A 21,547-nucleotide genomic window follows, 5' to 3' on the forward strand; every position below is an offset into this window, starting at 1 on the left:
AGTTTTATTTCTAGGAACTCACGCGAAAATTTTCCAATGGATCACCCATCCTGAGATTGCTCTCGCGCGATCTCACTTAACTTCGGAGTTCCTATGAAATTCGAAGCTAATAAGCTCTCAAAATGTCTCGTGCTAATAGAGGTAGGCATGTACATATAAGGCATAAAGAATCTTCACCCCAAGGCAATGTGGGATCTAACATCATACATGGGAGAATCTTGGGTGCCCCCAGGATATTCCGTCACATCTTTGATTGTATGCAAGATTCTCCCCCACTTCGCACCAAATTTGTAATGGTTTATTTAGTTTAAGTATTCAGTTTGTAGTAGTCCATTTAGTTTAAGAATCTTTAATATCAAGTCATTATCACAAAGTCCAGCCAACAGTTCCCCAAAGTAAGAGGCATATTCCATGCTTAACACTTACCTTTGAAACAGTATTATATTCCAATGACTTCACTGAAAGCATCAAAATATACAAATAGTAAGTTGAGACCTACCGAAAACATCACGAAACAGGCTCCAGCAAGCCGCATCTTTCGGCATTCCTGTGTCGTCGTCATAAACTTGCGGTGGCTTCACGGTCCATACGCCTTTCCCTATCATCAACCAAATGATGCAACAATTCCATTGAATGGGTTTTCCATTTTAAAACTACAACCAAGAAGCGATTCTAAATCAGCGGATGCCAAGTCAAGATTTAATGCCCGAACCCTAGGTATAATCAGCGTAATGCATGGACTCTGGAGCTGCTTGTGCACACTACCCGTTTCTGTAACATCCACGGACCAAGACAACTCAGACAGATTTCTAATCAGCCATTTTTTGTCACCGTGGGATTCGAATTCTATGTCCATTGTCATCATCTGGTAGATTGAATGGAAAATGTGCAAAATGGATCTTCAATGCAGGGGATTCGGGTTTCTTGTTATCAAACTTGTAACCTGCATGCATCCACGTTGCAGAGGTTGATAAGCGATAAGTTTACTCAAATTACTAGATTCAATGAAGCTTTATCAATTCACTATTTATGTTAAATGGGATTCTAAACTGTAAAAAGTTAATTTTTTTCCCGAAGAAAAAAAATTGGTTAGAGTATTACTCCGATTGCCATATGGTATTATTTGATAACTGGAACATTGATTTCGCATATATGGCGGACATGGATAGATCAGAGTTAATTGCTCATGTAATACCTTGAAGAGCTTCCATAGCAGTCAGAGCACACTTCGGATCAGCAAACTCCACAAAGCACAGAACCATAGCCTTATCACCACTCTGCAGTTCATGTAAAGGTCTAGTAAACATAGAGACGAGCTCAAATAAAAGAAAAGTACGAGGACGCTAATAGAAATAGAAACCAATAACTATGTGCCCCTCAAGGAAAAAGAAAAGTACGAGGACGCTAATAGAAATAGAAACCAATAACTATGTGCCCCTTAGTTCACACGTAGCCTGTCTGCTTTGCTAAACTAAAGGGTAAAACACCAATTACAGTATAAGTTAACGCATAATCTTTGTGAAACAATAATGAAGTCTGTGAAGATTACTCAAGAAGTAGGAAGATAAGAAGACTTACACGTCTAGGCTCCTTGTGAACGACTCTGATTTCTTTAAAGCCAACAAATGGACGAAATATATCTTCGTTGCAAGTCAAGGTTTTTAAATGACAGAACAAAGCAATAGAATAAAGCATACTTCAGCCACAATCATTTCCATTTCCATAAATTCTGGAGTAAAAGGATACGGCTTACTTCTCTTCGGGTACAGTCAGTGGGAAGTCCATCGACAAACAAAACGTTTGATTCTCCTTTCACAGGAAGACCATCGGCATTTCTTGAAGAGCCAGTTGGCCTTTCTAAACTTATGTCAGCAGGAGCATTTGGACTAATGCTTACCGCAGCAACATCCTGTCTCTGGCTTATCAAACTCGGAACTTCTAAAAGTGACGAATAACCGTTTGGGCTGGCTCCTGCTGTTACACCAAGAACTGACTCATGACGAAACCGAAGACCTCCGGCATCATCTACAGCATATACCCCAGTACCAGTAGTCATTGATCTTATCTGCAAGCAGATCAAATACCACAATCCCTTCACAATAATTCACATACATTCACACATGAACATTATCATATACTTAGGCTTGTCTTGGACTGTTTCCGGAAGGGCTAAAATCGCTTTTTGACAACCAAAACCGCTTATGAATGCCTTTGGCAGACTAAACTTAAAATCATTTATGGGTCATTAGGCACTTCTACTGAAAGTTCATTTCCAATAAGCACTTGGATTTGGATAAAAATCTCGACCTGTTTCTAATAAAAGCACTTCTAGGCTTCTAGCAAAAGTGCTTATGAGCACAAGTGATACCTACCGAAGCAGTCACAAACAGGCCCCTATAGTAACTCAAAAAAGGTAGCATCGAACAAATTCTTAGTTCTTACATCTCTCTGCAGAAAATCGGAAGCATAACTCCGCTGCGTATCGGTAGAGGGAATCGTAGGATTGAACAGCAATGAGGGTGTTTCCGACGACAAGTAGCCGGGAAAGCTTGGCCTTGCAACACTGTCTGTCACAATACAATATAATCCACCCATCAATCATTCATCAATTTCTCTAAACTTGTATTAAACAGCAAAACAATACAATTAAGTAAGACATCAACTTTCCAATCAAACCATGCATTAGAAAACATTGAATTGATGAAGTGACAAATAGCTTGTTTGGATGCTGAGAAAATGCGAGAAAGTGTGCAGGAAAATCGAGAATTTGGGGGTTGTGGAATTAGGGTTAGGTCAAAACAGAAAACCTCTTTCGGGCGGGGTGAAGTATATACGGTAGGGATCGCCCATGTCTTCTTCCGCCGCCTGTTTCGGCCGATGAGATCGACTGCCTCTGGTTCTTTAGCAGTTAAAGCACCCTCTGCGTTTGGTTTGTATTACTTGCAGACTTGCAGGCGCATTCAAGGTCGAAACGCCGCAGTTTTGGCTCTAGACCAATCGGATTTGGATCGAATTACTTAGGGATTTGGCTATCATATTGGGAAAGGGATCGGACAGAATCCTTCCACCAAATCTTACCGATCAACAAATTCGAATCTTTAAAATTTAATCCAACGGTTAAAAACATTGGATCTTTTAAAAGTTATAATAATTTTAGTAGTTTGATGAAATTTCAAATATCCGAATTTGTTGATCGGTAAGATTTGGTGGAAGGGAACCGGATTCCATGATATTGTGGCAATATGTTGGTATGTCAGAAAAAGTATGTGAACGTATAAAATAAGTAATACTAGAGAGATTAAATTTGTAGAGAAAATTTTGGAAACCAAGAGATATGAAAGTTGATAATTGGTTTATTACTTAAATGTTAATAAACGTACTTACTTCTATTGGTGACATATCATTTAGTTTGTAAATTTAGTCTCTAAATTTAATATCCCTAGTATTATCATAAAAATTATGCTTTTACAGTTAGTTGAAAAATTCAAATATGATAGCAATATATTGAACTCGTAATATTAAACTCATGCGTTCGATATATTAAACTCATGAGTGATATTTATAATTAAATTTGCAAAAAAAGTATGACTCTAATTTTCACCAATGTAAGATAGTGTCATAGATATTAAACTTGCATGTGTCACTTACTGTATCATGAAAGATCTTACATATATTTAATACAATTATCATTTCGACGGTCAGTTTTAGCATTAGATCCTGTATTCATGGAAATTAGGATTTACATGTTTCTAAATTATTACCATGAAATGAGTTTTGAGTTTCACTTCCATACCCCATAGCATTAGGTTAAGACCTAGTTTGGTACTGAGGTGATTCTGAAAAAAGCTGGTATAAAAAAAAACTGGGAGCTGTTTTTGTGTTTGGTAAACATTCAGCTTCAGCTTTTTTTCACAATTTTGGGTGAAAAAAAGCCGAAAACAAGAAGCTGCAAAACTTATCTTTGAAAAATCGGTTTTTTTTCACATTTATTTTACATAAAAGTTTACCAAACACTCTGCTGCTTTATTTCACAGCATAACAGAATCAGTTTTTTTTTCAAAGCACAGCAATACTAAACAAGTCCTAAAATTGCCGGTTTACAGAAAATGATAGGAGGTAGCCTGTAAAAATTTGGTCCCACAACCTCTCCACTTGTCAGAAAAAATAGGAAAAGGTCTTGGTCTGTCGAAAAAAGTAGGAAAATGGATTTAAATCCTTGAAGACCACAACCGCATTAAACCTCTCTCCTACTACAGACCAACACGGCAACACCCCCACCACCAAATCTCTCCGCGTCACGGCGGCTCCCGAGATGGAGGTAGTGCAAGGAGGAGGAATCCGGTCGGGCTCCATGGAAGTCGATTGGTTCCGATTCTATTGCTTCTGGAGGGTTCTGGCTCTAGTTCGAACGCCGAGAGAGAACGGCGGCGAATTGGAAACCCCACTACAGCTAACTCGCCGGCAAATTCGATTTCTCCGTCTCTCCGCCCCGTAGGAATTTGGATAGAGAGGGAGAGAGAGGGACTGGAACGGTTTCATTATTTTCAATCCTCAAACTTATTCACAACCGTCAGATTTACATATTTTCCATCTTGACCGTCCGTACCTCGTACCTTGAAAAGCTACGGAACATGGAAAAAATTTCCATGACGTTTGACCAAATTTTACCAAAAAAGACAAAAAAAGGTTAAAAAGCAGTTGATTCTCTGACTGTAGACCTGTCCGCAGGAGATCGTATCCCACAGTAATTACAATACGAGGTCCAGGGTGTTTAAGCAGGAGCCACTACGTCACTGATCTGGGCAGTCACTGCCAATCACAGCCACTATAAGCGAGTGCACACCACGCCCCAATCACAGCCAACTAGTTGGACCGTCACTGCACTTTGTGAGAGTTTTATTATTTTTTTTTTCCGAAATGATGACAAAGATAATATGTCATATTTCTAAATTATAATAAAATCATAAATGCCATCAGAATGGACTTTTGTTTTCCTTTTTCTACATAATTTGTTCATGTTGATATCAGAGTATGGCCTCAATCGTGAATGTATGCTTGTTTATGAGCCTAACCAAGAGTGCAAGCTCATTCGCGCACTAAGACGGAAGTATAAGCTATCTCGAGGGCCCAGGCGGGAGTGTACACTGCTAGAACGTTCGGTTCGTGAGTGGTCAAAGAGTTGTTTACATGGATGTTGTTGGAGAGGTTCGTTGTCTGCCCTTGTCCTACTTCGGGACACCTCATATGGGACACGTTGCATCTCGATACGATGCAATAGCTGATTCACCAAGGTCTTTTGTTGAGCGAGGGCGCTCGTCAATTCTACGACTTGTCGGGATAAGTGTTGTTCACCATGTGGGATGGAAGAGCTTGGACGATATACATTTCCTTGAATGGTGGAAGTGTAATGGACTATGGGCATGAGATTTGACTTGAGATATGTCAAATCTGCAGAAAAATGAATGAAAATACCCCTGGTTCAGAAATATGAAGCTGGGACGATTGAACTAGTTTTGGACCGATTTGGGTAGCTAGGTGGGCCACAAGAGTGGGTAGACCACGGGCACGGGCTGGATTGCAGGCGCGAGCAAGGCCGCTAGGGAGTGTGGGTGCTGGGCCTTTCTTTATCTCGGCACGTGGGCTTGCACGGTGTCCTAGGCCTGCGGGTCTTAGGTTGGTTGTGCTGCAGCAGCTGCTCACTAAGCTGCTGCTCTGTGGGCGAGCTACAGCTGTTGTTACTTTGTGGCCTAGCTACCATGGAGTTGTCCCATTCTCCACTGCCACATTAGTTGTCATGGCTGCCATGGTGGTGGTACTCCTAGTGGCAATGTTACTTCTTTTGCCATGGTGAGTCTCGTGGATCATCATGGTGGGGCTACATTGCAATTTCCATCATTTGATCGGATCTTTGAACATAGGAATTTTCGTTTGTCGTGGTTTTCGAATTTCCCTCCATTGTATTTTTCTCATTCGTCTATTCAAAGAATTAAACAATTTCAGGAATAAGAACGTATGAACGAGAAACGAGAAACTTTGAATGCAAGAGTCTTTTTCGAATGTGTGAATCAAACTCTCAATGAAAACACTAATTTGTGGATGCAAATTTTCACCGTCTTCTCATTTGACGAAAATTTACCTACAATACAATAACACCTAATATTATGGCTAAAAGTCTCACGTGCCCACAATAATATGAGGGTTTTGGTCGAAAAATCTCCAATGCCAAAGTTAGAATTCTAAAAAGAATGTGTTTAGAAGTTTGTCGGTAGCAAATGACTTAGCATTTTAGTGGAATAAGATGAGTATTTATAGGAGAGTGGCCGGCCCTTAGAGTATCCCAATGAGAGGCCCTATATGAGGTTAGAAAAGTGGTGGATATAGCCCAATTTAGAGCTCTGAAGAATCTTTGGGGCTCTAAAAAAGAATCTCTCTCAATAAGGGGCTATATATCTTTCGGGCTCTATATGTGACTATATATTTTATTATATAGTAATTTGATTACGCGGTTAATTTATTATTGTCTTAACTTCTCTAAACTTGATTTTTGGACTTATTATCTTAAATTTTAATTTATGAACTTTTTAACCTAGAAATATTCAAATTCTGACAAAGTTAGATTTCATCACTTATGCACCATTGTAGGTTCTCTTATCTTAATCTCATCTGTTTGTTTGTTTCTAGGAAATCAGACAAGATAAGATTTCATTTCATAACAATCATTGGTATTGATTTTCTTATCTCAATCTCATCTATTGGTTTATTTCTATGAAATTAGAAAAGATAAGATTTCATTCATAACAACTATTGGTTTATTTCGTTGATTGACACTTTCTCCGAAATCAAACAAGATTTTTTTTTCATAACGATCATTGCATTGGATTATCTTATCACAATTTAGTTATGTTATTTGTTTATATTTTCGGTTTAGGTCTCTATACTACCAATGTTAAATTTCATCAATCTTTTTTTTTTTTTTTTTTTTTAAAATTTTCATTCTAGAAAATTAAACATGAAGCACAACATTTTTTTTCTAATCAACAACACAAAAAATAGTCGTTGTTTGTATATGTTTTCTTAATCAAACAAATAGTTGAAAATAAACTCTTAGAATCCTAAACGATTGAAAAATAAACCCTTAAAATCATGTTTTGGAATTAAAAATGAGGATCACCCATTTCTAAACAAAAACAAAAAAACAAAAACAAAAGCCAAGAATGGGCCCTTAATTTGGTGTGGTCCCCTTACTTTATAGGGCTATACGTAGCCGAACTTCTTGCTACCCAAGGATTGAAGTTGCTAGCCCTTGTGGTAGATGTAGCACCATTTTTCGGCCTATTGGGGATGAAAATTTTCATTAGAGCTACAATTGTGGTAACCTTAAGGAAGATAAAGCTCCATTGGGATGCTCTTAGGGTGAGGAGTGGTTGGCCATTTATGGTGTATTTGGATGAATAATTGCAAGATATTATGTGAAATAATATCTTGCAATTATTCCTAATTTAAATAGGAAGTTTTGAGAGTTATATTTTGAATAAAATCAATAAGGGATTAATGAGGAGTGATGAGAGGAATTTGAATAAATTCAATATTGATCACATTTGACTCTTCCTTGATTGAGCATTTATTGTCTATTGTATGCGCGTGGGAATTTTGGTGTGCCTCGAGGGTAATCTTGTCATTCTTGTCCAAAAATCCACATGTCACCTTCATAATTTTTGGGATTATTTTTGGCTCTACATAGATAGTTCAGACCATTGAAATACATTACAAAGTGGCCTCCACAAAAATGTATATCAGAATTTGTGTAAACAGATGGTGGTTTTGATCGGCCCATGTACTTATTTCATATTTATTTGAATAAAAATATAAATAACAATAAATTTAGATCTTATCAGGAGCATCTTACATCTTATTTGTTCTTCGTATATCGTACGGTCAGAAATTATTATGAATTTTTTATTTAAAATTAAACACAAATAATACCTAATGAAAACTGACTTCGCACTATACAATAAACGGATAGAACGCTAGGATCCTCACAAAGAAAATTAGTAAAGAATCCTTTTCCTATAACGATAATCCGTAATAACGAAAATAACTTGCTTGCCTTTTGGGTATTAAAATCGTTAAAGCGTCATTAAAATGACAACTACACTGCTCCTCACCACAACGTGGAGCGTGTCACACTACCACTCTCAAGCGCGTGACTCAGCCACTCATCCTGCAGCAGCAATCTGAAAGTTATTTATAAAGAAATGGTCGAGCTCCGTTCCACTGACTCGAAACTCCGTGGGCTCAAAACCACCAGTCAATCGCGATCCGACACGTCATCCCGAGTCGGAGCCAAAGTCAGACCAGTACACGTGGCGTGCGAATAGCGGCTGAGGAGTAAAAATGAGAGAGTAAATATTTTGGGAGGGTCCTCTTTCATCATCTACTCGTCGTCGCAATAAAAACGAAGCTCCCTCGGAGGAGTGAGAGAGTCTGTAGACAGAGAAAATACTGTTACTCTGTGTATCTAGAGAGAGAGAGAGAGAGAGAGAGAGAGAGAGACGATACCGTGAGAGTGAAGAGAGAGAAAGAATGGAGGATCTGGATGAGCAGGAGGAGGAGGTGCTGGGTTCGAGCTTGACGATGGAGAAGGTGGCGGCGGCGAAGCAGTTCATAGAGAACCACTACAGAGCTCAGATGAAGAACATTCAGGAGCGGAAAGAGAGGTAATCTGCAATCTGCAGCTTCAATTGCTTCTGGATTTTCTTAGTTAGGCTCTGTTTGGATTGCTGAATAATGTAGTTTGGGGTAGTAATTTCGAGCTCTAAATCGTGAAACTGTTCGGTGTTTGAATTGGGTGTTGGCATTTCATGAATCGGTTTCGATTTCTGCTGTTTGGTTGCTGAGAAAATGTGGGAATAGCGAAATATGTGTTGGTATCGTGGTTTTGTCAGTTGAAAATATGATTCTGTAATGTTTTGGGTTGAGGAAGTGTGGGGGTGAGTAAAGAAATTAGATTTTTTTTTTAAAGATGGAAGCAAGTAGTCATGGGGCAAATGAGGGTCTAATAGGGTAGTTATTCCGTTGGGATAAGAATTGGGGTTTGCGGAATCTGATCCGTGTGGGTTCGGATCTTGTTATCGGTGTTTAATTGGTAATCTTAGATTGTCTTTGTTTGATTTAGGCTGTATAGCAATTAGACTACTACCCTTAGTCTGGATCAGTAATACTCAGATGTTTGATAGAATCCAATCTAGCAAGGGCAGTTCGTCTCTCCCGAAGTCTCCCAAATGCCAAGGGGCCGCCTAAAATTTGAGGTTAATGATAGGGTTATTACATTTGCTTTTCATAGAGTTTCACACCAAAGTTCTAGAAGTAAGGTAATTGAAAATAAGAAACTTCTCCTCTCTCACATACTCCGACTTAACATGAACAAGGGTATTATGGTGAAAATCGTTAAGGCCACTGCCAAATGCTTTAGTTCAAAGATGCAGTGAGTTACCGACATGATATGTATTTCTGTTGCAGACGATGGGTGTTGGAAAGGAAATTAGCTTCGTCAGATGTGCCAAAGGAGGTACAAGTCAACCTGATTAAAGACTTGGAGCGAAAAGAGACAGAATTTATGCGACTTAAAAGGCACAAGATATGTGTTGATGATTTTGAGCCTTTGACCATCATTGGTAGGGGGGCCTTTGGTGAGGTCTGAATTAAACATAGTATTCTAACGAATGTATTAAACTTTTCATTGACCATTGGACTCGCGTTAGCTTGAAGTTATTTTATGCTTTAGATGTGGTTGCTAATTGCAGTATACCTTTCCTAATTCACTCTCAAACTACAGGTCCGATTGTGTCGGGAGAAAAAATCTGGCAATATCTACGCCATGAAAAAGTTGAAGAAATCTGAAATGCTGAAGAGAGGACAGGTAATATCACATATGTGACTTTGTTCCAAACCCACCACTGGAACTCATTCCTAGATTTTCATCATTGAAACATTGCTGTTGATATATTTTTCGTTTTGCCTTATAGGTGGAACATGTTAGAGCTGAAAGAAACTTGCTGGCAGAAGTTGCCAGCCATTGCATAGTTAAACTTTACTACTCCTTCCAGGACGATGAGTACTTATATTTAATAATGGAATATCTGCCTGGGGGTGACATGATGACTCTGCTGATTAGGGAAGACACCTTGACTGAAAGTGTGGCTAAATTTTACATTGCACAGAGCGTACTGGCCATAGAATCTATTCAGAAACACAACTACATACACAGGTTGAAGAATTCTACTAATATCATGTTGTTAAATTTTTATTTTGTTACCAGAATACTTGTTAGGTGATGAAGTAAGTATGCAATCTTGTCTCACCACTTCATTTTCGCTGCCTCTGCAGAGACATTAAGCCAGACAACCTGCTTCTGGATAAAAATGGTCACATGAAACTCTCGGATTTTGGCCTCTGTAAGCCTCTTGATTGTACAACTTTACCTTCACTGCATGAAAATAGAACTATGGATGATGAAAATATGACAGAACCAATGGATATCGACACATGCGTTCCTGATGCGGATAATCGGAGTAGTTGGAAAAGCCCCGCCGAACAGCTGCAACATTGGCAGATGAACAGGAGGAAGTTGGTATGTTAGCATCTTTACAGACTGGTTTTTGCAGTATATCTTTAGCCTTAACCCTTAGACATTTTCCCCTCACTCTATTGTTTTTTGTTTCTTTGTTTTCTGAAAGGCATTTTCAACTGTGGGGACACCCGACTATATTGCACCTGAAGTGTTATTGAAGAAAGGATATGGAATGGAATGCGACTGGTAAGTTTATACTGCTAATTTATTTTTATTCTCTTTCGCGTTCTCTCATCTTTGTGTTTATGATATGTATTGTTTGGTTTAGGTGGTCATTGGGAGCAATAATGTATGAAATGCTTGTTGGTTACCCTCCATTTTATTCCGATGATCCAATAACTACATGCAGAAAGGTAAAATGCTTAACGCTCATGTAAATCTGAGTGCAAAGTTTTTGTGGTGAGTCATAGGTTTGAACTAAGGTCACTTCAGTTTCACATACAAAATTACTCACTGTATTTGTCAATTTACGTCAGATTGTTCATTGGAAAAACCACTTAAAATTTCCAGAAGATGCAAGGTTGACAGCTGAGGCTAAGGATCTTATTTGCAGGTTGCTGTGTGATGTTGAACATAGGCTAGGTACTGGAGGGGCACATCAAATCAAAGTAAAGCTCTCCTATTTGAATAAATTGTTGTCTTTATCCTCTAATCGGATTTTTTTCTTTCTTTCTTAAATTTCTGAAAACTATGTTGTATTGTATCAGTCTCATCCTTGGTTCAAGGATGTTGTGTGGGACAAACTCTATGAAACGGACGCAGCATTCAAACCAGAAGTGAATGGGGAGCTTGATACCCAAAACTTTATGAAGTTTGATGAGGTATTTTACAAGATCATCCTTCTATTTCTTGTATCATTGTTTATCATCTTTTGCACCAACATCTACTAACAGTTCCATTTATCAATTTTAAACAGTTCCAAAACTTTATCAATTTTAAACAGTTCCAAAACTTTATCAATTTTAAACACTTTCACTTTCAGTGCTATAATTAACAGTTCCAAAACTTTATGAAGTTTGATGAGGTATTTTACAAACCTTTTAGCTTCTGTACTCTTTCATTCATGTGATATCTAGAAGCTTCATTACATCACTGCCAAACCTGTTGAAATACTGACTTCCGTACATCTTTGCATTTGTGCTTAGTTGGACCCGCCAGTGTCAGCAAGAACTGGATCTTCACGAAAGGTTTGTAACTGTAGATGCTGTCTATATACTGATGATATGCAATACATATTTTATAAGACATGATATGTAATACTTTACATAATCAATTGGCATTATGCTCATCTTTTCCTTGAAGAGAAAACCCAAGCTCAATACTGGGTTCCCTTTGTTAAAAAGGCGCCAGAGCCAAGAGAACTGCCATAGGAAAAAGAAAAGATCATAGCGTAGACCTTTTCATCTATGTTTGTCTTCAAGATGACGTAATGCCAAATTACAATTGTTGACTTTAGCCGGCCACCATGAAATCTGCATTAGTGCTGTTTGATGCCAATAATTCTGTTTTTAATTTTCTGAAAAGGGAATTTTCTTGTAAAAAATCAATCTCAATTGGCTTTTGCTTATATCTCAACTTGTGTAACATTATTTTCAGAACTCAGAAGGAATCTGCATTATTAGGCAACACCTCGTTGCCCTTTTGTTATCAATAGAGTTCTCGTGTCTATTCTCTAGAGGATCCACAAAAATCTGCAATAGCCTGTTCATACGAACTCATACCACATGTTTAAGTAATTTATAATTTAGTATGAATGTACAATTTGTATTCCTTATCACCTTATACTTTCATGCAGTTGCAAATGACTCCCAAAGATTTAAGCTTTGTTGGCTATACATACAAAAACTTTGATGCTGTGAAAGGGCTTCGCCAAGCTCTTGGTACGCAATGTTACTCTAATGTTGACTCTTGTTTCCAGAATCGTATAACTTTACTGGAATTACCTGATGTTATTCTGTTTTGAACCTAAGCGGATTAAAGCTTATATATTCGCTAATATATGCAGGTGATGCTAGGGTAGATTTTACTGCTGAACGGGCAGCCAAGGAAGCTGAGTTACAGATGCTTGCATCAGCCGGTGATCCCATGTTACCATAACACCAAATCCCGGGGGACAAAAGGTGACAAGATATATACTCATGTCCTTAATTCGGGTTCATATTCAAAGAAACTTGGCATATCTTTGAAATTGGCTGCCGCGTAGCTTGCAATATAAACATTTTAAGTGTACAGTAACTATTGAAGAACTTCATAAAAGCCCGGAAAAAGAGGCGAGTGAGAGACTTCAGTAATTAGGCCTTGTGAATTAGAATTTTAGAATTAATGTAGCCTGAGAATTCTGGGAACCGGTTGTCCTGACTGCCCAGGTTGGCAGTATTGTGCAATGCCTTCTCTAGTGGCAGTTTCTGGTGATAGTACAAGTATTCATGGCCAAATTACCAAGAAACTCAGTAGCCATTTTACAAGTAACTTTTCTCTCTGTTGTGTTTGTGTAAGGCTTTTAAGGGATGGACTTGAAATTTGCTGTGAAATGAAATATTTGTGTAAATATATTGCTTCAATTTTCATACCTCCATATTATATATCATACGCCTCTTACTCTGGCCAAAATGGAATTTTACAAATGTATGTATAAGGGTTTTTTTTTTTTTGGTTAAATATGTCAATTCCTTGAACTTTGAAGTCCTTACAAGTGGGAGAGACTGTACTGCGGAGACGCGACAGATTTTCTCCGCTGGCGTGTCTTGGGGTATGTTTGGGCGAGGGACTTCTAAATTCTCAGAGATTTAGACGAAGTGAGGTAGAAAATTGGTCACAAAAAGTTGCACATGAGGGATTAGAAATGCACCGCATGAGCAGTACAATGGAGTGTGAGAGGGATTTGTAGGACTCATTTAGTCGTTTCTAATTCCTCCTATCTAACTGTTTACGATTCATTTCTTCATCACTGTGCCTAAATCCCTCACTCAAATATACCCTTGAAGAATTTTGAGCCGTCTTTTCTCTCCTAGTTTTCATGTTCTGTTTTTATTTATTTGACCAATATTCTAAATGAACTTCAATTAGAGAAGAGGATTCGAACCAGGATGTTTTGTAAAAAGATGTTGTGTAATTGTAAACCAACTTGGTTACGCTTAAGTTTGCTATTTTCATTTTTCTATTTAAAATTGGAGATTTTCACACATAAAAATGAAAAGCCTTTTGTTGGCTTTTTAAAATTTTCTTCAAAATCCAACATGTTCTTCCAATTGTAGAAAAAAGATAAATCAGAACAAATTTTAAGTACCAAAAAATAAAGGGTAAAGTGAATAGTACCAAGATTGAGTTTTTAGTGTAAAAATATGATTTTTCATTAAAATAAACAGTACCCAAAGCGGAGCTTGTCATTAAAGTTCTCAAAAAAGAAATAAATAAAAACAATTTGGGCTCAGCAGGCTATAACTCTCTCTTGCCCACTAAAATCTGAGACCCAATAGGAATTCACTAGACCAAGTCCACCAAGTGGGCCTTAATTTTAATCTCTGTAATTCGCGTCAGTCAGTGACGTCGTTTTATTACACAGGTCAGCAGGTATCCGGATTGGGACATCATCCCTCTAGGTTTCAGGATGTTTTTCTCAAGAAAAAATTAAAAATTGACACTAGACATTATTTTAATTTTCCATCTGTTTTCAGATCAATATTTATGGAGAAATCTTTTCCAAATCGATATTTTTTTTAGGAATTGTTATTGCCACTCTAAAAATCTCATTTTACATTTTAAACTTTCTATATTTGGAAAGAAAAATACACTTCTAAGAAGTGTAGAATGAGATTTTTGGAGTGTTAATAATACTTTCCATTTTTTTAATCAACTTACATAAATTGGGATTTCCCGTTATTTTAACGTCTTAGTTGAATATTAAGTCTCCCTATATGAGATTGAATGACCGTTAATTATTTAGCTAATTATTTGCTTGAGTCAACTAGATACAGCAAACTTTGAATAATTAAGCTCAAAATTGTCAGCCTACTCCCAACCTAATAATACAGTTAGCAAGTTGAAAGGAAATATAATGAAAATAAAAATTAAATCTAAGTTTGGATGAACGGTTTCACTTTTCATAAAATGTCAAAGTTTTTCACAATTTTGGATTAACCAAACACACGAAAGGAAGTGAGTTCTCACCTCGAACTCATTTCCTTAAGAACCAAGTGCAAATCTCAAAAGAGGTTCTAAGTTCGAATTTTCATTATCAGTAATTCACGCAATGTATTTTAAATTTGTATATAACCACTATGCATTTAGGCCTAAAATTTGGAGCACATTCTCTCAAGGTTGGTATTGAGATCATATCGCGATTTACTATGGCTACCGTAGGATAATTTGGTTTTCCTCTTCCTTTTTTGGTTTGTTTGTTAATCAACGATGTTGGAATTTAGAAAATGAGAAGCCTTTTCTTAAATGCATTGCGTAAATACTCTCAATTACTCAAACTACAAACCCCCTGCAATTCTCATATGCTTCTTTTTAGTGTTTTACAAAATAACTAACCCACCTTCCCTTTCACCTTTAGGTTTAGCAAATTAGCATTGTTTAATAAGCAAGATTGGTCAAACCATTTTGATCTGTCAAAAAAGAATGAACGCCCCATTGATGGAGTTTGTTGGTAAAACAAAAATTTAAACCAAGTGAGTGATTCATTTTATCAACCAATACAAATACCTACAATTTTAAGTCTTTTTTTTTTTAAAATTTATTATTATTAGAGGAGGGAGAAAAGTTCGAAACTATTATAGTAATTTAAAGAATGAAGAGTTTCAAACCGACGAATGAGTAGAAGTCCAACATCTTATTACAATTTTTGTCTACACTTTATAAGATCTCTACGAGTATTAAACACTATCGATCTATCAAGATAAAAGATTAAAGGGTCATTTTAGTTCCGATCCTTAATCAGCCTAATTGTTAGATTGAAACCTTATTTGTTTAAATATTTTGATTGGGGTCCTTAGGATCATTTAAGAGATTTAACTCATGCATTTATGCATTTAATGCCCCACAAATTATGAAATTTAAACAAATTCAAATAATATTTTTAAAATATAATAAATACTTAAAATAATGTATCCACATAATTATTATCATATTTTTGAAAAATAACTAGTGATATATTTTAAAATATAAAATGAATACATATAATTAACAAGGGTACATTTAGAAAAATTAAAAATGGGTACAAATAAAATTAAAAAAATGGGTACAAATATAAATAAAAGGTTAAAAAATATGGGCACAAAAAAAAAAAAATATATATATATATATATATGGGTACAAATTAAAACTAAAAATAAGATTGGTATAAATTAAAAAAGGATTGCAAATTAAAAATGGGTACAAACTAAATGAATATATTTAGAAATAAAAAAATATTTTGTCATTGAAATAATTAATAACGTTTATTAAAACCTAAGACCTTAATAAAAAGTTGAAAATGAATAAAGTTTTAATCAATGTAGTAGAAAACAGAGAGATGATAACCTAATTTTTCCAAGAATGTATTATGGTAAGTTAGTTGGAATTCATAACCATTGATGCTCATGATATCCGCCAACATTAATGAAGAGATTTCTGCCCCTTGTAAAAACATATAAAACCATTGGAGGAAACAAAAAGAAATTTATAACAAAAATTTTTAATTAGGACAACACACGCACACATGATAAGACATACCAGAGAAAGATCCTCCCTCTTATTAACAAAAATTTACAGATTTATAAAAATAAAAAAAGTAAAAAAAATCCTTTGAAGCATTTTCCTTTTGATAATAATTTAGGATTAGAATTACTTAGTACCAATATCTGGTGATATTTTTTTTCACTTGTAAGTGAGAGATTTTAAGTTTAAATCTCGTAGATAGAGAATTTAATTCCAAATTAGATTGCCTATTGTGTGACTTAACCGAACTTTTCTTCTTCTTAGTATAAAATTTATCATTGTATTAAAAAAATAATAATGTAGGATTAGAGAATGAAAAGGGGAGGATCATGGGATGGGTGGAGATGCTTTAATATGCTCTTCAAGATTTGACATGTGTCACCTTTTTCTCACTCTTCAAATACACTTCCCTGTCTCTCTCTTCTCCTTTTTATTTCCATTATTTCTTATTATTTTTGCTTTTTCTGGTATATTTCTTTCTCCACTCCCTTTCTTGCGCTTGCAGGTCTCAACTCTCTCCAGCTACATTTATTAATATTAAAGCAGTCATCTTTGAGCTGGGTTTTTTAATTGGTAAGCTTCCCATATCTTGTTTTCTTGATTTCTTTGATCCTTTTCATGTATTTCAGCTGTTTAAATAAAGTATAGAGAGAGGGAGGGAAAGGAGGGAGGGAAGGAAAGACTACACAGTTGACATATTTGGTAGTGATTCTTCTTCTTTTACCTTCTTGCTTTTCCTGCTTAATAATTGTCATAATTATTTGTAGAGAGAGAGGGAGGGGAGAAGAGAGAGAGAGTTGAATTACAAGAGGCAGAGATAGGTTGCCTCAGATCCAGGGAAGTCTAAGTTAATATTGATGGGAAAAAGTTGCTTTCTTTGATAGGGTTGGGTTTTCCTGTGACTCTTGGGGCTTTGCCTTTGTTGGGTTTCTTTCTCATGACCTCCTTTTCTTTCCTTTTTCTTTCTTGTGCTTTGATAAGTGGTTGGTTCTAAATTTAATCTGATTTTTGTACTTTTTTTCTTTCTAATTTTACAGTTTTTTTCTTTTCATTTGTGCATTTAAAGCTTGTATCTTTCTGGGTTGTAGTTGATGAGAAGAGTGAAGAGAAGAAGTTGAAAAGGGCTCAAAACCTGTCAATTTAGTAATATTAAAGTTCAATTTCCAAAAATGGAAGTGTGGATCCATTGTTGTTGACCAGATCTGATTACCCATTTCATTTTCCACCACCCTTTTTAGCTCATCCATACATTCACATCTCCTGAATTTTGCACCGTCTTTTCGCCTTTATTCGGGTGCCCTCAGGCATGGAAAATGGCCCGTTAGAACCCACCATTCACATTCCGAAATCATTCTCAATAGAGGGAGAAAGTCTTAGATTAATTGAGAAATGACAGGTTGTGTGATGTTGGAGGGATTGAAGGGTAACTTTTTGTATTGCCCAGATAAGGATTTTGATGGAGGATATGTCTTCGGCGTTTGCGTTGCCATTTAGAGTAGGTAACTCAGTCTGTGATAACCCAACCATAGCTGCCCATATCGATATCACAAGACTTAAGCTAATGAAAAACACGGCGGGGTTTGTATCTGGTTCTGTCACCATGGGTTCCAGTGAGACAGTTGCAGCTGTTGAAGAGGATTGTAATTGTAGTTGCTCAGGTAATAATAATTTCGGAGCAGTTTCTGCACCGAAAGAGGACAAGGGAGGAGGAGCTCCTTTGTTGGATATGATATCTCAAGACAAAAGCAATTGGGTTTCTTCTGCTGATTTGGTAGGCCGTGAGAGTGAGGACGATGATTCTTTATCATTGGAAGGGGATCAGGTTTTTGATAGCTTTTGTTCAGTCTCGGTGGCGAGTGAGTCAAGTAGCTTGTGTTTAGAGGACTTCCTCGTCTACGAGATTGGTCCGGATGCAGGCACTCTGAGTTCTGTAGACACGGAGCAGAGCATTTGCTGTGTTGATGTTGTCGATAAGGCTACAGATTTAGGTGATTCAAATTTTGAGACAGAGATCACAAGTGACCCCCTTGCTGTGACGGGGAACCCTGAGGAAGAAATTGGCGATGGGTCTGATCCAAAGCCATCTGCAGTTGTTGATCAATTACCTGTGGAAACAGGGGCCAAAGAAACAGTCAGCCGCAGTGTTTTTGAGGTAGACTATGTGCCACTTTGGGGGTTTACATCCGTGATTGGAAGAAGACCAGAGATGGAAGATGCACTTGCCGCTATACCACAATTTTTGAAGATTCCAATTCAAATGCTGATTGGTGACCGCATACTTGATGGCTTGAGCAAGTGTTTACACCAAACTGTGCATTTCTTTGGAGTGTATGATGGTCATGGAGGCTCTCAGGTATCATTTCCTAATCCTTACGTGTTCCGTGGGCAACTTTTTCCTTCTGCATAACATGCGCATAATGTCTTTCTACCGGTATTTTATTTTCATGGAATCGGCTTTAATTTTGTTTAGGTTGCAAACTATTGTCGTGATCGCGTTCATTTGGCTTTGGTTGAAGAGATAGAATCTGTTAAGGAAGGCCTAGTTCATGTAAGTATCAAAGACAATTGCCAAGCACAATGGACAAATGCATTTACGAATTGTTTTCTTAAGGTTGATACTGAGATTGGAGGGAAGGCTGGTCTTGAGCCCATCGCCCCAGAAACTGTTGGTTCCACTGCTGTTGTTGCCCTTATTTGCTCGTCTCATATCATAGTAGCAAACTGTGGAGATTCGAGAGCAGTTCTGTGTCGTGGTAAAGAACCCATGGCGTTGTCAGTGGATCATAAAGTAAGACATTCGCTAACTGAAGTCTTGTATCGTATAGTTTATTACTGATTGTGGAAACTGATGTGCATGTGTTGTATTTTGTCGTAAATTACCGTGTATGGAAAAATCGGTTGTAGCCAAATCGGGAAGACGAATATGCAAGGATTGAAGCAGCTGGAGGCAAGGTCATACAATGGAATGGCCATCGTGTGTTTGGAGTTCTTGCTATGTCAAGGTCTATAGGTATGTGCTTCACCATGGTTTTTTATTTCTCAACTGGGTGCTGTTCTCGTAGAAACCTTTGTAGTACTTCACCGAATGCCTATATATACAATATATTTGATGCTAGGTCCAAATATGATGGTACATTTAGACGCACAAACACGTTTCGGTGACCAAAGTACATAGAAAAGCTATGTCCTACTCTAAAGCTTGAGCAATTCAACAGTAAAGTTGAATTTCAACTTTTGTTTTGGGTTTGCAGGCGATAGATATTTAAAACCGTGGATCATTCCAGAACCAGAAGTGATGTTTATTCCCCGAACAAAAGACGACGAATGCCTAATTTTAGCCAGTGATGGTTTATGGGACGTTATGTCAAACGAAGAAGTGTGTGACCTTGCTCGGAGAAGAATACTCCTCTGGCACAAGAAGAATGGCGCAGATGGACTTCCGCAGGAAAGAGGCATAGGAATTGATCCCGCTGCTCAGGCAGCCGCGGAGTTTCTTTCAAACCGTGCCCTTCAAAAAGGAAGTAAGGACAACATTACTGTAATTGTGGTAGATTTGAAAGCTCAAAGGAAGTTTAAAAGCAAAACATGATCGGTTCCTTCATCTCCCATTTGATCTGTAGCTGTATGATATAAAAACTTTCGTATGATCTGATTTATCGTGTTGCCCGTTTGTTTTTCGCTCGGGCTTCATTGTTTAATCCGAACCGCACGCAGCCTGTATGTACCGTAGAACATTTGCTGTACACTGTGCCGAGCTGTGGCTGTGTAAATCGCAGCTGCTTTGTAGAAGGAAGAAAATGGGAATGTGGTGGCGGTGTGATGCTTTTAAATTGTATTCATTATGCCTCCGAGTTAAAAGAAAATGCTCAGTGAGGTATTTACTTTATCTGTTATTTCAATCTTAGTGCTTATAAAATTACTAAATTTGGAATTTGCTTGCCACTTGTAATGATCTTGCATGAACAAAAAAGGGGCTTTCACGCTGCCGTTTTCTCCTTCTGCACTCATCTCATTGTTTTTATCGTCTTATTGTTGATTTTTCTTAAATTTACTCGTGAAGAAATGAGGGCGGAGGAAAAGGATAGTGCGACAATCACCTCTTAAACGAAGATGTAAGTAGAAAGAACCATAACATTGGTCTTGTTTGGTAGCTCCGATTGTACTAACTATTTCTGTTGGATAAGATAAATAGTCACCGGATAGTACTAAATTAGTTGGACGTTTGATGCAGTATCAAATTAATGACCGTATTATTTATATTGTGTTTGGTACTGAACCGAATAAGAAAAAGGAAAAAAAAAGGGGAATTGTTATTGGCACTCCAAAATTCTTATTCTACACTCTAAACTTTCTATATTTAGAAAGAAAAATACACTTTTCAAAACAAATTTGATGAATCTTGGTTTGTTTGTTGAACTTTTCTCATATTTATACCTATTGAAAATTTGAAAACCACACAGATTTTCAAATAACAAAGAAAAATAGTAAATTCCATACATAAAATTCAAAATATTTTCCAATAAAGTGCATTTCCTGTTCTATTCACTGCAACCAATGATGCCACAGCAATAGCAAGACCAGTTACAGCTGCGCCATCCTCCGTCAAGACTGAAACAGATGTGGGATCATGTCCGCGCCATATAAAGTCTGTCAACTTCATGCCCTCAGCAGCTGCACCTTCCTTGACAGCTTGTATGGCAACAAGAAGAGAACCACCTTCAATGGTAAATGAGGTACCAATCACAAGAGCTGCATACCGAATTTTTGGAGGAGGCTGTGAAGTCCACAAGTTTTGAACTCCATGAACAAATTCCATTGGTGCTTTTGCAAAAGAAGTTGTGATTCCTATAGCTTTCATCCTCCACAGCACCCACCAAAGAATAGTGTACCCTCCATGACCAATTCCCACAGACACTTTCACTTCTACTTTAATTGACTTCTTATCACCAATGGGGTGCCAATCATGGTCATGAATTTGCAACACCAAATGATGCATAAGTTTGTGCATTCCACATAGCATGGGAGCATTCCAAACAGCATATGAGCAGCTACGAGAATTCCAGTTGTAATTATGTCTCTTAGACATTCCATCAAACAAGAGAATTAAGATTGAAGCAGTTGGTAGTGCTAATGTGCTATCCATCTGACCCCCAAATTCTCAATTCCCTTGATATGATCGAACTCCACAATTTTCAATTGGAAAAGCTCATCCCCAACTTG

At 37.2% G+C, this 21,547-nt stretch overlaps 3 protein-coding genes across 4 annotated transcripts; 2 read left to right on the forward strand and 1 right to left on the reverse strand.

Annotated features, from left to right (window-relative positions):
- Positions 1-346: 346 nt before the first annotated feature.
- Positions 347-3,007, reverse strand: LOC137718497 (RNA-binding protein 1-like). Its single transcript, XM_068458060.1, has 6 exons — positions 2,808-3,007; positions 2,443-2,567; positions 1,747-2,065; positions 1,579-1,640; positions 1,196-1,277; positions 347-943 (listed from the first exon to the last, which is right to left on the reverse strand). The coding sequence occupies exons 1-6, from the start codon at positions 2,848-2,850 to the stop codon at positions 828-830; spliced, it is 747 nt and encodes a 248-aa protein (XP_068314161.1). The 5' UTR covers positions 2,851-3,007; the 3' UTR covers positions 347-827.
- A 5,475-nt stretch (positions 3,008-8,482) lies between these two features.
- LOC137717500 (uncharacterized) lies at positions 8,483-13,217 on the forward strand. Its single transcript, XM_068456886.1, has 12 exons — positions 8,483-8,717; positions 9,520-9,694; positions 9,836-9,919; positions 10,026-10,267; positions 10,387-10,630; positions 10,737-10,816; positions 10,899-10,983; positions 11,107-11,238; positions 11,338-11,451; positions 11,776-11,817; positions 12,426-12,510; positions 12,636-13,217. Exons 1-12 carry the CDS (start codon positions 8,584-8,586, stop codon positions 12,725-12,727), a joined length of 1,509 nt encoding a protein of 502 aa, XP_068312987.1. The 5' UTR covers positions 8,483-8,583; the 3' UTR covers positions 12,728-13,217.
- A 3,558-nt stretch (positions 13,218-16,775) lies between these two features.
- LOC137717898 (protein phosphatase 2C 50-like) lies at positions 16,776-20,325 on the forward strand. 2 transcript variants are annotated; one of them, XM_068457400.1, is made up of 5 exons: positions 16,776-16,900; positions 17,394-18,680; positions 18,798-19,115; positions 19,232-19,337; positions 19,579-20,325. In XM_068457400.1, exons 2-5 carry the CDS (start codon positions 17,784-17,786, stop codon positions 19,914-19,916), a joined length of 1,659 nt encoding a protein of 552 aa, XP_068313501.1. In that variant the 5' UTR covers positions 16,776-16,900; positions 17,394-17,783; the 3' UTR covers positions 19,917-20,325. The 2 variants fall into 2 exon arrangements, with proteins under 2 accessions (XP_068313501.1, XP_068313502.1); XM_068457401.1 differs by having other exon boundaries at positions 16,778-16,900; positions 17,416-18,680.
- Positions 20,326-21,547: the final 1,222 nt, after the last annotated feature.

This window comes from Pyrus communis, chromosome 15, assembly GCF_963583255.1.
Source record: "Pyrus communis chromosome 15, drPyrComm1.1, whole genome shotgun sequence".
Taxonomy (NCBI): domain Eukaryota; kingdom Viridiplantae; phylum Streptophyta; class Magnoliopsida; order Rosales; family Rosaceae; genus Pyrus; species Pyrus communis.